The 17,713-nt window shown below is 41.5% G+C and overlaps 2 protein-coding genes across 8 annotated transcripts in view; one reads left to right on the top strand and one right to left on the bottom strand.

Moving 5' to 3' along the window:
• LOC147158563 (hormonally up-regulated neu tumor-associated kinase homolog A) overlaps window positions 1-17,713 on the bottom strand; it is an 81,392-nt gene that overhangs the window by 19,128 nt on the left and 44,551 nt on the right. For 5 of the 7 annotated variants that reach the window (XM_086061492.1, XM_086061486.1, XM_086061487.1 and 2 more), the window contains 7 exons: window positions 12,720-12,777; window positions 12,033-12,096; window positions 11,792-11,861; window positions 7,090-7,410; window positions 6,847-7,019; window positions 6,189-6,256; window positions 3,237-3,323 (listed from right to left, as the gene is read on the bottom strand). The gene's annotated coding sequence lies outside the window, so the exon portion shown is untranslated. Of the gene's footprint in view, window positions 1-3,236; window positions 3,324-6,188; window positions 6,257-6,438; window positions 6,472-6,846; window positions 7,020-7,089; window positions 7,411-8,216; window positions 8,239-11,791; window positions 11,862-12,032; window positions 12,097-12,719; window positions 12,778-17,713 lie in introns of those variants that run through there. The other 2 variants (XM_086061490.1, XM_086061491.1) reach the window with 2 other exon arrangements.
• Window positions 7,049-15,021, top strand: tbx18 (T-box transcription factor 18). The gene is made up of 8 exons (XM_086061493.1): window positions 7,049-7,369; window positions 8,125-8,272; window positions 8,523-8,624; window positions 9,092-9,263; window positions 9,880-10,047; window positions 11,501-11,565; window positions 12,868-12,962; window positions 13,071-15,021. The coding sequence occupies exons 1-8, from the start codon at window positions 7,153-7,155 to the stop codon at window positions 13,610-13,612; spliced, it is 1,509 nt and encodes a 502-aa protein (XP_085917619.1). The 5' UTR covers window positions 7,049-7,152; the 3' UTR covers window positions 13,613-15,021.

The following is a 17,713-nucleotide window of genomic DNA, read 5'->3' as shown; positions in this document are numbered from 1 at the left end:
TCGTAATTTAGAAAAACAGGACAAAACCAACAAGTGCATCCTTCCGCAGTCAGCATCTTTTCCACTTCATTTGCATCACTACTTTTAGCAAGATAGGCATCAAAAGATGGCGGATGGGAATATTTTCTCATTGTCATCACTCGTTGCACTCCCCCCCCTCACCCCCGTTTCACAGTGTGGTCCCTGCCCTGCCCCCCAGCCCCCCCTTCACCCGTCTTTCATCCCGTAAAGACGGAATCCAAACACTCCGACTTCCCCTGCACTCATCTTTTATTAATCACATCTCAGCGCCGCGTCGCCTGCTCTCACACACACACACACCCACACACACACACACGCTAAAAAACGCTTCAAGTGTTTCATACTCGGTGCACCCCAGGGCTCGTTTAAAGCCTGAAGAGGTGTTGAAGAAGGATTAGCGCGCACACACGCACGCACACACACTAAGCACGTGCACGGCGAGCGGATATTCCGGGCGTTGTTGTTCCAGGTGTGGAGTCATCGGGGGTCTCCATGCTGTGACCCCCGTTATCCCGGGAAGAGGGAGGAAGAGACGCTGGATGAAAAACACATTTCTCGCCCGAGGCCGTATCACCGAGGACAAAACCAAAAGAAAAGAAACGTTGGAGGCTTGAAGCGAAAGCAGACCAGGCACAGAAAGCGGACCTTTGCTTGGCTTTCTTGGCTGATATTTTTCTTTTGAACCTTTTACACAATTTTAAAGCCACACACCGACTGTCAGATTTTTAGACAATTAAAAAACAAAACAAAAAATTGACATTTTTTTTAATGTCAGATTTTTAAGGGAAAATTTGCTTTTTCAAGAAAAGACTAGGATAATTTATAAAAATTCCAAGGTAAATATTTTTTGAGAGAAAAAAGTTTTATAGATTGTTTTTTTATAATGTTTTTTTATTAATAAAAATGATTTTTGTTTAAGATAAAAAAAAACAACAACTCATTTTTACAAAGCCAATTTTAAGATTTTTTTTTAAGATCAAAACAAAGCTCAATGATAACCAGTCAATGCAAAAATGTGACAAAATAGTTACGATATAACTTTTTTCCTGGCAAAATTATGACTGTTTTCGCAAAATTACAATTTGATTGATATAAAAGTACACATTCTTTCCCCTCCTAAAATTGCAACGTCAGTCTCAAAACATGAAGACTTTCCCCCCCGTAAAATTACTACCGGTACTTGTTTACTCAAAATATTCACAAAATTTCGACTAGTTTTCACATAATTGTTGTAAAATGTAGTTTTTCAAAACATTTTGATGTACTGTGGACCACGCATCATTGTGTTATGAGAACCACGGATTCACCTATTCACAGATTTAAAAAAATACATCTATTTTTCCACAATTTTTTTTGTATTTGCTAATTTATCATGGAAAAATGCATATTGGAGGTTTATCAGTGTTGAAAAAAACAAAACAACTTTTTTTGTGTGATTGTTTTTGCTGTTGCCCCCTTTCACCCCAATGCAATTTCAGTGGGTGTCAGTTACAGTATACAATACATGGATTTTTGCTATTTGCGGGGCCGGGCCCTATCCTCCTCTTCCCTTGTGAATAGCAAAGTTCCACTCTATATTCTTAACCTTAAGTTTGTATTCCCTTTTTATGAAAGCCTCCTTTAAATGAGAGTGTATGTTGTAATGTATTGGAGCGATTCCTCTAAGCCAAAACAACGAAATGTTCCTTTTTTCTTTTCTTTTTTTTTTTTTATTACAATGGGAGACACCCAAACACGTCATTGACGTTGAGTGCATCCCGGATCGTGTGTGCTTCATGTTTAAAAATGTCCAGTGGGCCCGTAAAAAAAAAAAAAATGATGTTCAGGGTGCAACTATAGTAATGACGACGAATGGGAATAAGCCATGAAAAGAAATATATATTTTTTCAAAAAACCCGGGGAAGAAGGTCAAGCTGTTGGGTGGGACAACAAAGAACTGAAATGTGCTTAAGGACAACCAGCAAAAGATACATTTTCTTCATATTAAAATGTTTTAAAGGACAAAATATGGTGCATTAATGGCAAAACGGGACAAACGTTGGGATTTTGTTGGAAAACAGGAGATAAGGCTAAGCTATGATATATTACAATAAAATATGGCTCAGTTTCAAAGCAAAATGGATCTTAAAGAAATATTCTCTATTGAAATCAACATATATCTGTTTATGTAGAAAAAGTATGACATTTTCTTATATATGCTTTCATGCAGTTTTCGTCAAATTCTTGCCATTAGCTAGCTACAACTTCAGACAGTCCATTAGCGGGGCTCCTTTAGAGCGCCTCGTTGTTGGCCTCGAGTGTGCGCACACCATGGAAAGAGAGATGGAAAAGTGAAGAGGGATCATCTTTTCAAGTCTGACAGTGTAGACTCGGGCATTTGGGATACCGTGACTGCTTTTAGAGTGCCTCGTTGTTAGCCGTGAGTGTGTGAATGTCACACAAAGAAAGGTAAAATAATGAAAAGGGGGGTATAATTACTGTTTAAGTCCAACTTGACGGCCAGCATATGTGATCCAGTGCTACGGTCTGCCATGGCTGCTTAAGAGCGCCTCGTTGTTGGCTGTTTAAAGTATAAGCTAGTCAAAAGAACACATGTAATGTGTCCGTGTGGCTTTCATGTTGCCACTAAAATGGAGCCATTACCACCAATTAGAAAAAGGTAAAAATAGGAACTGGCGAGGGAAACACTGGAAGACTTTCTTTCCTCTTTTCGCAACGTCGTAATAGAAAGCGGTGCGTGTTTGTGCACATTTTTACGCCCTAAACACACCAATAAAACGGCATTCCTTCAATGTGCGCTAAATGCTAGTTAGAGGGGAAAGAAAGGCGGGATTAGCGGCCAATTTGGAATATTTTATGACTTTGTTCTTTGATTAAAAAAGACGCTTAAATGCTTCCAGTTGCGTCGGAGAAAGAAATGGGATGAAAAAAAGCGTTGTTGTGCGCTTTTTAAGACGCACGTGTGCCCCCCGCTCTCCGAACGCTCAATTACGAGCCGCAGATGTTTGCCTTTTAAGATTGTGATATTCACATCAGCAGCAGCGTTAGCGCACACTTCTTCAAAAGAGCAGCTTTGGTCGTTTTTAGAAAAATTGTGAAAGGAAGATTTTTTTTTTTTTTTAATTTTGAATTATTTTTCTCCAAGAAGAATAAAGAGATTGATATTTAAATCACATCACGTCTTTTGACTCCGGGACGGACCAATCGCAGCTCACCTGTTTTCCGGCTTTAGTCATGTGGTGTTCGCAAAGCGCTCTGGTGATGTCATTTCCAGTCGACAGCAGGTGACAAAATGGCCGCCCCTGAGATGGATAAAAAAAAATTAAAAAAAAAAGAGGGGGGGTGTTGCTGCTCCAGTCGTATTCCACAGACACAACGTTAATCAAAATGTGTGTGGGTGCATAGAACACATTACTTATAAGAATTTTTTTTAATTTGACTTATAATTGGGGGGGCTACAAAAAAATGTAATAATGGAATAGAAAACAATCATACATACAAGGGACATAACTTTGTGAGGAAAATTTTGTTATTTTAGGGGAAAAAGCTCAATTTTGAGAATGAGTTGCAACTTTACAATATATATATATTTTTAAAGACATCTTCGTCATAATTTTATTACAAATACAACCATTTTGGGGGGAAAACGGTATGTTTATGGATTAACATTTTTAAATTTGGAAGGAAAAAAAGTTATCATTGATGCAAAAAAACTCACAAAGAATAATGTTAAATTTGAAGAGGAAGTAAAAAAAAAAGAAAATGAAACCACAAAAAGCATTTGATCATAAAAATTGCAATTTTAACAGAAAACAAAATCTGCAGTAAAGACATCAAAGCTGATCTTTCTCGTTTATCATCTCAGAAGATGGAATAGATGTCAAGTGGACTCTTGTGGTTGTCGTTTGGGCTCTCATCCCATCCCAGCAAGCTTCGGGCTGTTGCGTGAACGGATGAAGGCCGCTCAGATGCGAGGCCAAACCTCTTCTAAGACAAACCACAACTGTCCGCTGGCCATCCATTACGTTGACGAAATGAGCCGGTTCGAATGAGATTATTCACCCTTGTATTCTTAGTTATCAACCCGGGATGACATCATCAAGAACAAGCAAGCAGGTGTTGTTTTTATGGAGGGGGGGGGGGGAAACGTCCAACCTCACCCTCGCTTAAGTCATAAAAACCAAACCGACGTCTCAATAGAGCGTATTCGTCGCCATCGTTTCCTGAATGCAGCAGCCGCATAACGAGCTGCTAAAAGAATGACATTCATTTCATGCTAAGACTGATAGTTTGTCCTCCCATTAACACACACACACACACACACACTAACGAGGCTAACGCTCCTCACCACAATGTAAAAAAAATAACAACAATCGTAAAAAGCAAACATCTGCAGCTCATCACACACAAACACACACAGAGAGAATAAAAACGTAGCTTTGAGGGGGGAAAAAAAGCAACAACAACAAAAAGTCATGATTTGCAATAATTCCTGATTTGTGCTTGAGCACTTTAATTATTACCGAGCAGTGTTTTAGTGTTCCAGTTTGTAATTCAGAACTTTAATTATTACTGATGTGTGCGTCCAGTATTTGAATGATTCCAGATTTTTTGAACGAGAATATCCACAAGCATGTTTAATTGAAATGATTTGTGTTCCAGGGCTTTATTACCATATTATTGATTTATTATTTAATACACTGATTACTGATTTGTGCTTCATACTTAAATGATCTCTCCAACTTGTGCTTTTGTATTTCAATTATCACTGGCATATACTTGAGCACTTTTTACTGATGTGTTTTAGGTTAATGCACACATGCTCGAGTATTTGAGTAATGTGCACTGATGTGTTTTAGCCATTTATTTATTATTATATATATTTTTAAATATTTTTTATACATGCTTTAGCAAAACAATTATTATTGACAATTACTTCAGTAGCTTCATTATTCTTCTTGTGTGTTTTTGATCATTTATTGCAGACGTGCTTGGATTTTTTTTATAATTATTATTATTACTAACAGTGTTCAGTAGTTCAATTGTTTGTGTTTCGGGAGTTTTAATATTAATGATATTTGCTTTAGTTATGCACTCTGAGAGTTCAATTATTATTATTTTAATAGTTATTGTGCTACACTGAATCATAGTGATAAAGGTTTCTAATATTTTGACCCTCTAAAGAAGGCAACCCAAATGTAATCGTTATGATCAAAACGTGTAATGATGACAACATACTCGAAAGATATTGCAACAAATGACGATTAAGCACATGACTTGAAATGTGCATTTCTTGCATTAATTTCATTGCAATGCCCTTCCATTTTGTGACGCAACGTTTTTTTTGTCTTGATCTAAAAATGCACGAAGTCGGGCCTGCAGGCTGGCACGCGCCGACAAGGCCCATTACATACAGAAGCGCGCGCGGGCACGCGTCTGCCACACATACGCGCGCCTGCAAGCTGTCACGCACACACTTGTCATTGTTTTGGGGCCCGCTCCTAACAACTTTTACTCGCCTCTGATTGGTAGAACATGCACGCGCAGGTGAGCAAAACGCGGAAGTCGTCAGCTACTTTTGGAGAGATTTGTACAAAAATGATTGCGTTAATCTAGTCCTTGTTGTCTGTATTTAATCACAAGTTGCGCAAACGGAAAAATTGGAAACATGCAGTTTTAACCACGATGTGCTTATTATTAGTGGAGAAAATAAACAGTCGTAATTTTATATTATACGGCTCCATTTTATGATCGCCAGATATGAATTGGTTACAGATAATAACATTTATTACAAAAATAATAATGGAATAACAATGATAGTCAGTAACATAAATCACATTTATAACCACTATACCACCAACATTAACGTAGAGTCAGGAATATTTTCCATCTTTATGCTTGGATGACAGTCAGACGTGCGTGCTTAGCAAGAAGACTGAATGGCATTGTTGTTTTACTTCAAATAGTTGGGGAAACAAACGTGTCAAACCCGTGCATCGTGACAATTTAAAACATTTTTTAATGCTTAAAAAAAAATCAGCGCAGATTTTAATTTAAAAGCAACATTTTAAAACACTGCATATACTTTTCACGTCATAGTTGTGACGTATGCAAACAGTCACATACATATTTTCAAGTCCGAAAGCCTTTCAAAAAAGAATTCTCACCTTGCATTTATACTTGCTCGCTCGTCGCGGAGGTCAAAGAGGGACTTGGGGGACCCTTGTCATCGTCACTGAAAGAGAAAAAAAATGGCTCATTTACTTCTTTCTTTTTTTCCATTACGAAAGTATTCAAATCAACTATAACATCGGCATGTTTTTTATTCAATGAAACTCCAAAGAAATAAAAGCGCCATGTTCGACTTCCATCACACTAATAATCAAATTCTATAAAAAATATAAAATAAAATCATACCGTTGATATGCTCAATGAAGGACGATTAAACCTCTTATTGAAAGGCCTCTCAATATACTATATAACATGAAGGGAAATGTCACATAACGAAAGGCTTATGTTGCATTTTGAATATGAATAATAATCACTTTGAATTACTGTACATCGCACATTTTCAATAACATATAGCCTAATCATATACATTGTCTTGTTTAGATCAGGTTTTTAACTTCTTTGAATTGATTTTTGGGCTCTTTATTTGTACTTTGTCGATTGTAGATTATTTGCGTACGAGATAATATTGGGAGGTGTCTATTTTCCCATTTGATGCACAATAAATTATACAGATTTTAAAATGTGCCTAATAATTTACCACGTGTTAAAACGCCGAGTAAACCATATCAATAATGCAATAAATAGGCTACTAACTGCAGCTTTGACGTCCACTCGCTGGCCACATAAGGGCTTCAAGTGGGCGCGGCCTGGGAGGGAAGCCACTTCCGGAGTTGGCGCTGGAGCGACTCCTGATTGGCCGAGGCGAGCTGTGATTGACAGCGCCTCCGCTCCCTCCTCCTTGGTTCTCCCCTAATGTTGACACCTCCCTCCAAAGAAAGTGGTGGATAACCCAGACGTCAGACGCGGAGAAACTTGCACCACAGAGCACTTCTTCACCTTTTTGGGGACTCTTCGTCGTCTTCTTCGGTTGACAGCCAGCCCGCCGTCACTTCCGGACTCATGGCAGAGAAGCGGCGCTCGCCGTGCGCGCTCAGCGTCAAGGCGCACGCCTTCTCGGTGGAGGCGCTCATCGGGGCCGAGAAGAGGCGCAGGACGGCCGGGGAAGTGGCGACGTCGCCGGGCTTTGACGTCCCGAGAGCGGCCGCCAGTCCGGAGCCTCGGCCGGCGGCCCGAGCAGCGCACGGCAGCGAGGCGGAATATGCCAGCGACGGATCCCGTAAGTAAAAGTGCCGCAAATAAGGAGGGCTGCCCAAAAAACTGGAACATAAAGTGGAATAATGCGAACAAAACGTTGCAGACATATACAGCGACATCCAACAACACCATCGGCGGCTATGTATTTACATTATACCCATTACGCACGTTACAATACTGGCATCATTATTCAACTTTCGCATGCCAAAAGTCACGCCTGCAAACAAGACGTGAGCTTGTGGCCGGCGTGCAAAGTGTGTGACAATTATGACTGCCAGTCGATGCTTTATTTTATGAGCTTTTGGCTGCAGTCGTAAACACGCCAATTAGCAGCAGTAGAAACGGACCCAAAAGCACCAGGATGCACTGGAAACTTGGAAACCCAATACTCGAGTCTACTGTGTCACTTCTAATGCAATAAGCCTCAGGACGTGCAGCGTTCAAATCATAAAAAAAAAAACCCAACTAATAATAAAACACTCTCGTAAATGTGCTTAGTTATCGGAATGATTAATACAATAAATGAAGCTTGTTCTCATGGCCAAATATTGGCCTAATAGCTGCTTAAACAATTCAATGTGATAAAAAAAAGAAAAGAAAATATTATTATTTAGTCATGCACATTTTGCACTAGTGGAGCAACTTCTACATTTATATTAAAAAATAAATAAAATTAAGCTATATCCATAAAGTTCATTTTGTGCTTGCAGCATGCAGCAAACGTGCAGGTTAGGCTCACAGTCAATTGTGTGTGTGCGCGCGTGTGTGTAATAATAGAAAGCGAGGACGCGCTCCTGGAGAGCCCGCAGCCCGCAGCCGTTTGCGGCAACGGGAGCGAAGACCCACGCGTGGACCTGCAGGGCTCGGACCTGTGGAAACGCTTCCACGAGATCGGCACGGAGATGATCATCACCAAGGCTGGAAGGTAAGCAGAAAGGTTCCATGTATTTTTTTTTCCCAATAATTTTTTTTAATCTTCATGCTAATTGAATTAAATGAAAAGGCCAGTAAAATAGTGTGCTTTTTATAAAGCGATTTGCACGCTTTGGTTAAACGTAATTAAACACTTTGGTAGAGCCATTGCAAGAAAGAAAAAAATAATTTTAACAAATTAGCTTGAACCCAACTTTTCCCGCTTCCGCAGCATATTATTTTTAATACGATTCATTTTGCAGGCGGATGTTCCCCGCCATGCGCGTGAAAATGTCCGGTTTGGACCCACATCAGCAGTATTACATCGCCATGGATATCATCCCCGTGGACAACAAACGATACAGGTAAGTGACAAAAGAGAAATAGGACACGTTTCATGCAGTCTTTTTTTTTTTTTTTTTTTACGCACAAACGGCGCTATAGGCACAGTTGTTTAGTTGTTCCTTTTGGACTTTTAACCTCGGCATGTGGAAGGTCAAAGCAGCAAATGTGCTGTAATCTGCTGAAAAAAAAGAAAAAAAAGAACAACAACGCTTCCCATGCGCGCATTTACGCACGCAGTCTTTGGGGAACCGCATTTGCATTTCATTGTGTGAATGCGGAATATTATGATTATTATTATTCCTACTTTTTTTTTCTACCTAACGCTTACGTCCAAATTTCTGCCCAATTCAAACCTGTAAAAAAAAAAAAAAATAAAAAAATCCGAGAAGAATTTTTCTAAAATACTTTCGACACAAAATGCAACTATAGCTGCAGGTTCTAACGTTTTTTGTTTTTTTGTGTGTGTGGTCGCGCTGCGCGCTTACAGGTACGTGTACCACAGTTCCAAATGGATGGTGGCGGGCAACGCCGACTCGCCGGTGCCTCCCCGGGTCTACATCCACCCGGACTCGCCTGCCTCCGGGGAGACGTGGATGCGGCAGGTGGTCAGCTTCGACAAGCTCAAGCTCACCAACAATGAGCTGGACGACCAGGGACATGTAATTCAACTATTACTATTATGACTATTATTATTATCCATAATATCATCCATCTATTCATTCTTTGTACCACGTATCCTTATGTATTTACCTTTCTGCCAATATTACATTATTGAGAAAAACTGATTAGAAAATTACTAAGAACATTGCTTGAATTCGAATTTTTAAGACCACAAACAAAAAAAAACATTTTAACTGTGATGTATAATGAATGGCACCCCGCAGCTAGGCCAATTTTGAAAAACATCCACGTGCCGGATTTTTCTAATTCTGGTTGAAATTAGGATGGCATGGCCTTGGGGGAGGTCTGCACTCTAATGTTGCGGAGTCCAGGATTTTTCATTATAAATCAATTTTCCTAATTTGAAAGTAAATCCAAATTTGATGAAAATCAGACAAATTGGTATGTTAGAGGTCCATATTTCAGTAGATTAAGCTTTATGAAAGAACAGATTTAAAAAAATAAATAATTAAGATTCACATCTAATTTATTCAAATCACCTTCCTCCGTTGAAATGAATAGAAATGCAAACAGATCCATTTCAGCCCCCTCGAATCAGTTTCACCTCCTCAATGAGCAAATTGTGACCCAACTTTTTTTTTGCTCCGAACCCAGATAATCCTGCACTCCATGCACAAGTATCAGCCGCGGGTGCACGTGATCCGTAAGGAATGCGGCGAGGAGCTGTCCCCAGTGAAGGCCGTACCCGCCGGTGAGGGCACGCGCACCTCCTCCTTCCCCGAGACCGTCTTCACCACCGTCACGGCGTACCAGAACCAGCAGGTTTGTCACCTTTAAGTCATCATCGCTAACCATATGAAAATAACTGTAAAATTGTGTGCGGACCTCTGCTTAGACTTTTTTTTTGTTTTTACTGGAAAGTGACAATATACACATTGTTGACTGTGGGGGAATGGTGGTAGGGTAGGAGGTGGGCACTCACAAGGCTTGTGACGCTACACTGACTGTACACAGGCTGCAGGTGATCTGTGTTATCGACAATGAAAGGTATTGATTTACATTTGCTGATTACGTACATTCATACGGAAATCGGCCGATCACAATCGCTGATCGATCAAATGGCGCACCACTAAAAACGACATGAAAAGCATTTATTTCCAAATTTGGTGACGTTTTGTCCATTTATCTTGAAACACGAAGACCGAAACAATTTGTGTCTCTATATTTCATGACTTTTTGGTCAATTTGCCCCCCCCCCCCCCAAAAAAAAAAAAAAAATATATATATGTATATTATGTTCACGTTCTTGCCATTTTTAATAGCCAAAACAGTATGCAAATGATTAACTCATTTACTACCAGCCCAGTTAAAATTGATTTTTGACGTCTATAGCCGTCAATGGCACTAAATGAGTTGGCAGAGATAAAGGAACTTGGGATTCAATTAGAAAATGTTGCGTTTTATTAGAGATGGACCGATATGGGTTTTTTCAGAGCCGATATCGATACCGATTATTAGTAGCCAAGGAGGTGATAACTAATATTTGAAGCCGATACTCATTTTCAAGTTAACTTAAAATGTATATAAATAGTTTCCTGAGATTAAAATGGCTTTTATCGTCCGTCAGATTTTGAAAAAAGGTTAACACCGATATTCGTCCAAATGCCCAATATCGGCGCCTATAATGGACCAGGCCAATTATTGGTCTATTCCTAGTTTTTATGCCCAAAACCTTATGTCATTTTGTGTCGATTTCAATTGACAGTGACAATATGTCTGACATTTGCCATGAAACAAAAGTCATTTCTGTCCAACGAAAAGCACGCATGTCCAAATTTTGCTTGGTTTTATTCCGGCAAACAGAAAGAAGCCGCTTGAAATTGAATTAGAAAGCATGCATCTTTGAGTTTTTATATGAGAAATTAGCAAAAATGTGTCGCCCAAAAAAAGCAACACATTTTTTTGCTTAGTCCTGCCAACTAGCAAACAAACTGCCTGTAAAAAAGAACGCAACGGTGGACATGATCTTAAGGGAGCGTTTGACTGAACAATTGACGTTGGATGGGACTCACAAGGTTGACCAAGTTCTTTTCGAACCGAGGGGCGTCACATGTGCGCCGCGGCAAACACACTGCTTCAGTTTCCTAAATGCCATGGGACAAAAAGTGTCATGTTGGCGCGTCCAAGCCAAGTTTACACAAACAGAAGACTATTTCTACTGGCGTGCTTTATGTGTTGTCATAAGATTTGGGGGATTTTTCCCTGTGTTTTCCAGATAACCAGGCTGAAAATCGACAGAAACCCTTTTGCCAAAGGCTTCAGAGACTCTGGACGGAACCGGTGAGTGGAGACCTTCGCATTAGCCGCCGCAACTGGGACGTGTTTGATATTCTTGCTGGCCTGTGGTTTTTTTCTTGTCACGGCTATTTCAGTCTGATATTACGGGAAGGGAAAAAAAGCACGGCCTGCATTTATTTATCCTTCTCTCGCGGGAAGTGTGTGCGACCGGGCCTCTATGAACGTGAAAATCCATCCAGACTCCCGAGTGGAACTCATCAAGTCTTACCGCAGCGCTCGGGAGATTTCATGGTGGAGTACTTTGTCACTTAGCGACGGGGAAGATCGGATCACGGCCTCTGAAACGTAAACGGATAAATAAGACAAGTCCAATCTGTACGCAAAAATTCAGCAATAAAACAACAATTTTAATTAATATGTCAAAATGAGTGCGTTAATTGTGAGCCAATTTAAAATCCATTTAACGCCACTCATTTTTTTTTAACGCGCAATTAATGACTGCCACTTACTTGGAAAGTTTGCACTGGGGGAATTCCGGTCACAAGGCAGCAGACGCGTCCACGTCAAAAAGCTCTTAACATGAAAAGAAAAATGCACGACTTACAAATGTAATTATGCCATCTATTGGCAGAAAAATGACCTAAACACAAATCAATATCACACAATTTTTTTAATTTTAACTACATTTTATGAATTATTATGAAATTACTATATGACTAAACGATGCAGCCATATTTCAATTTTTCCCAACTTGTATGTTAACAAGGGTATGAAAACTTACAAAATATTTTATTGTACATTTAGAACAGCTATAAAATTTTGCGATTAATTACGATGAAACATTTTTATCGCCTAGTACACATTATACACAGCATATATGCACGTGCGTGTTCGATGAAGTAAAATTTGCGAAATGTGAACATGCGTGCTTTTCATGGGGCAGCTTGTCTAAATTATCGCCACGGCTTCAACCCCGCGGGTGTGTGCATATGTTTCGGGAGGTTGGGGGTTGGCTTTCATCCGCACGCTAACGAGGTCTAACAGAGGAGCTGCATTAGGCCTCCATGCCAACCCACCTTGGAGAGGGGGGGGGGGGGGCTGCGGCGGCGGGGTTTATCCCACCTCATAAATCCTCACTGCGGCTTCCTGCCTCCTTGCTCCTGATTGGCCCATAAAAGCCGCGTGAAAGCAATTACCTCGGAGCGCCCGGCTGGCAGCGGCCAATGGCGACGTGGCGTTTATGCCCCTCATTACCTGCACAGACGGAGAGACAGACCAAGATGGCGGCCAGGTGCTCGCTTTACGAGGTGGCGGCGTGCAGGCTAACGTGATTTGTGTTTTCAGGATGGGCCTGGAAGCCCTGGTGGAGTCGTACGCCTTCTGGCGGCCATCTTTGCGAACGCTTACCTTCGAGGACATCCCCGGGATGGCCAAACAAGGTACTTGATCATCTTGACACTCATACCTTGACTTGAGAGTGCCCCAACTTGGGAGTTTTTCAAGTTACAAGTCGTCACTTGTTTGATTCCTCACTTCCCTTTTCGCAGGAGTGCCGGGAGCCCACGGAGGTGTCGGTGCATCACCCCACTTGCTCTCGCCCTCGCCCTGCTCGTCGCCCTTCCAGGTGTGCCCCCTCAGCCCGAGCGACTTCACCTGCAGCCGGCCGGCCCTCCCGCTCCACCGCTACGCCACCTCTCCGGAGCCCTTCCCGCCGCCCCGTGGCCCGCCGTCCTACGAGGGCGACGCCTTCTGCACCCTCCCGCTCTCCACGTCGCAGCTGGGCTACCTGTCGGGCCCCGCCTCGCAGGGCTACGCCGGCCTCCGCCTTCACACGCCCCCCTACGGCCTTTACGGCTACACCTTCCCGCCGTCGCCCCGCCTGGCCGCCAGCCCGGACAAAATGAGCGCCGTTGCCGCCGCCAACCAACAGAGCGCCCTGCTGGGCTCGTCCCCCAGCGGGACGCTTACAGACAGCCTGGGGGTGCTCGCCGCCAGACAGCAGGGCTTCCTATTCGACTCTCGGACTTTTGGGCTGGCGGGGAGCCCGTCGGGAAGCGGCGGCGCGCAAGTCGCCGCCCACCTGGGCTGAAATTGGTCGATGGACGTGTAAATTACACTCAGGAACGCTTCAAATGATGATGATAAAACATTCGTTTGTTATCTAGAGCGCTTATCCTCATTAGGGCGAGTGGGGGTCTCTCCCGGCTGACCTTTGGTTGGTTACACACACCCTGGACTTGTTGCCAGCTCGTTGCAACGACGGGGCTGAAAACTGGAAGTGATTAAGACGAGGAGGCGGCCCAGTGACTTGAAGTGAGCACTTTGTTGTTTTTGGTAAGGAGAAGCTAAACTCTGCTTGCTTTTCAAGGGATGACATCCAGTATTACACATAATAATAATAATAATAATAACAACATAGAGTTACGTACGCATTGAATGAGCCAACTTTGAAACCGGATTGACTCCCAGGATTAAGGCTGGATTTACACTGCACTGTATTCCAATCTCATCCCAATGTGAATTTCAAGTGACGCGTATCGCATACATCCGTGTTTACGTTCACAAAACTTGCACAAATTGCACATAAGTCCACAAGAGGCGAGAACATGGACATTAATACCGAAACCATCTTAAAAATAAAAACTATTAGCGTTTAGTTGGCCTAAGACGAGTCACTTCCCCGCCCTTGATTGAAATGAGTCATGGCCTGTACATAATGTTTAAAAGATACTATTTAAATAATCAAAATAATAGCACAGTAAAGGGCAGCAAAAGTTTTACGAGTATTTTTCATGAACACATTTTTAGACTTGAAAACACTCCATTTTGTAACGGGTCGGTTAGACATTGCTTGAAGCAGCAGTTTTTCCTCACAGCAAACAAGATGGTGCCGCAAAAAAACGCAATTAATAAAAACATTCAACCGTCTTCCCCCTTTTAGGTTTGAATGAGGATTATTTTGCTTATTCAATGGTGGAAATGCCTCTAATGTAGCGAATTAGAAATTCCGCACATAATAGACGCTCATTAAAAGCAGCTAATAATCAGGGGATCGGGTCAAAAATGCCATGAAAAAGCGTCAATTTACTATACATGCCATTCATATTTCATAATTGGAACATGTTAAATGCTACGTGTTTTGCTGTCGTTTCGGGTAAGATGCAAGTCTATCGACAGCCTGTCACCGTCTGGCATTGACGGGTATATCCCGCCTGTACGTTAATGCCGCGCACGCAATGGCATGTGTATCGGATTTCAATCCACATTTGGCCGATTCCCAGCCGAGGATCTCCGGTTCTGCGCGTTTACACTGCCGCGATGCATATTGCAATTGCGCCATTTGAAAGCCCCAAAAAATACAAATCGGAATTCTGTCTGTAAAAAACAACCTTGGTGCTTTTATCCAACATTTCCCATTTCAGCCAAGGTGTCCATCCCACAAGTAAGAGAGTTTTATTTGGAAGAACCTTCATCCTGATCTGAAGATATCTGATTCTATTTTTCCTCCAACACACATATATATATATATATATATATATATATATATATATATATATATATATATATATATATATATATATATATATATATATATATATATATATATATATATATATATATATATATATATATATATATATATATATATATATATATATATATATATATATTAAAAAAAGAGCAAGACACTGGAATTGTGTCATTTGAATCATGCAGCCTAAAAATCCAGCCTCAATGCCTGCATCCCATTCATGCAGCCAACACACGGAAGGCGAACTCCGGAACGCTACTCGGACCCAGTGGATCTACCGTATGTGTTCGACGTCTCCTTGGACAAACTCTCAGCGGCTGCGTGTGCGTCTTTCCTTGCAGCCCCGCACTGCGTATATAGTGGCGGGAAGGCAAGTACATACCGGGGGGGGGGGGCCGAGGGACCCGCGGCATTTACGCACCTGCTCTTTTAGCGACTCTTCTTGGCCCACTTCTATATACACACACACACATCTATCCAAGGCCAACAGCTTTTTGTACGCAACTAATTCAACGGACTGCACACACAATTGTTGACCTGTCATACCAACTTTTGTTATTCTCAATTACACACAATGTTTACAATATTTATTTGTGGTCTGCCTTATTTGTGCGTTAAAGACACTACGATGTACTCACACCGGAGTCTATTAAGATTTCAAACAAAATGAGTTGATGTACTTTTATTATGGGTTATGATTCCGAAGGCTCCTTGGTTTGCGACGGGACGGTAATCACGGAATTAAATACAAAAATAACAGGAAGCCTGATTGATTGAATGAAGCTTGTAATCATGCACACAGCTGAGACAGTTTAAACTATTCACCTCCGACTGGAAATGCAAAAATGTAAATATAAGTGCAGACACGCATTGATTGGATCCAGGGGGGTCATTGGGTTATGACAAGATAGCTACTATAGCATCTTCCGTGCACTCTAAAAACAATTAGGTCAAAAATAACAACTATGGGTCAAAAATGGATCTATTAAACCCAACTTTGCATCAAGAAATTAGTCTTTTAATGTTAAACAACTCATAAATATGGGTCTGATCCATTTTGTATAAAACAACCTAGAAAGTTGGGTCATATTGACCCATAAAGTGCATTGGTCCATTTTTTATTATTATCCGTAATTGGGTTACTTTTGACCCAACTGTTTTTAGAGTGTGCAACAAGTCCGCCACGTGGCTCTGTGTGAAAGAGGTAACGGACATTTTCATACTTGAAGTCATAAGCTCCACAGCGTAATGACTGCAGTGAGAGCATAAAAGTGATTTATGCACTGGCAACATGGGGAATACCTCGCACGTACATGCGCAAACACACACTTCACGGGGACGTGTCACACAGGGGGGGTGGGGGGGGTACAATTTGAATGCCCTCAACATGAACCTTGACATCTCTGGTCGACTAGCCCGAACCCTGAACTAATTCCAACCAAAGCCATACACAGCGCGGCTCAAAGTGTTGCGTAACGGCGTCAACGGACCCCCTGTGCGCCCCCTCCGACTGTGCGCTCGCTCACACAAGAGCGAGGGCGTATGCCAAGGAGGGTGTGAAGGTGCGAATGCGTGTGGCAACAGGTGGTTGAGACGTCCCAAAAGGTCACGCTGATCCCAGGAAATCCAATAGAACCCCCTCCCAGCCCCCCCTGCCTCCTCCTCCTGTGGAATACTCCTTCGATGAGAGCATAAGTCAAGTTACTCCGATGCGAACACGTGTAGGTTAAATGTTAACTACAACATGACCTTCAATTTGATATTTGGGCCTAACATTTTTTTTATTTGTTGAACATATTTTTTAAAATGTGTCAAAAAATATTATACTGTTTATGTTGTTCCATTTATTTACATGCTAAGTTGGCAGAAAGTAGTGGAGTCCACCCAGACGGCTAACGTAGCTAACATTTGACTGACAATGACTTTAACTACCAGATGACCTTAAATTTGATATTTGGCCGTAGCAAGTTTTTATTTGTTGAACATATTTTAAAAATAATAGATTGTGTTTAAAAAATTATATATGTTGTTCCATTTATTTACATGCTAAGTTGGCAGAAAGTAGTGGAGTCCACCCAGACGGCTAACGTAGCTAACATTTGACTGACAATGACTACATTGTTACTATAACATGACCTTAAATTTGATATTTGGGCTTAGCAAGTTATTATTTGTTGAACATATTTTAAAAATAAAAGTTTGCTTTGTGTCAAATTATAATATTTTTGACACTATAGAATTAACCACAAAAGCACACTCATAGCGGGACTACATTTTTTTCTTTACAACACAACCCACAACGCAATGAAAACACTATTTCACCACAAAAACAGTATTTGACCCTCATTTTTTACGTTTGTTGGACGAGGTCTGATGATAAACACGTCATTTTTGGCCGGCGCATGTACAAAGTGCTTTTTAGAATAAGTCATCCACTTCCTGCCGAGCTCTGTGTGGCCTCTCGTGTTGCCCGCTGTCAACGTCGGGGCGAGGGGACGCTGACGAGACGAGCACATGTGAGGAGGAGGTCGAGGGGAGCTTATTTTAGAAGGCATGGAATGGTCGCCTTGTTGTTCCTCAGTGACGGGGGGAGACGGGACCCCCGTGGCCCACACGCCCACACACATACTTATTGAACATAAATCAGGTGGTTGGAAT

The sequence above is a fragment of the Leptonotus elevatus genome, chromosome 18 (genome assembly GCF_054856555.1).
Source record: "Leptonotus elevatus isolate MCC_2025b chromosome 18, RoL_Lele_1.0, whole genome shotgun sequence".
NCBI lineage: Eukaryota > Metazoa > Chordata > Actinopteri > Syngnathiformes > Syngnathidae > Leptonotus > Leptonotus elevatus.
Note: the sequence above shows the minus strand (reverse complement) of the source record. Positions and strands in the feature narration are given on the sequence as shown.

Bases quoted from the DNA above. Each gene is read 5' to 3' on its own strand.
- tbx18 (XM_086061493.1), top strand. From the start codon at position 7,153: ATGGCAGAGAAGCGGCGCTCGCCGTGCGCGCTCAGCGTCAAGGCGCAC. The intron at 11,566-12,867 runs GTGAGTGGAGAC...TTGTGTTTTCAG, and splicing joins AGAGACTCTGGACGGAACCG to GATGGGCCTGGAAGCCCTGG. The intron at 12,963-13,070 runs GTACTTGATCAT...CCCTTTTCGCAG, and splicing joins CCCCGGGATGGCCAAACAAG to GAGTGCCGGGAGCCCACGGA.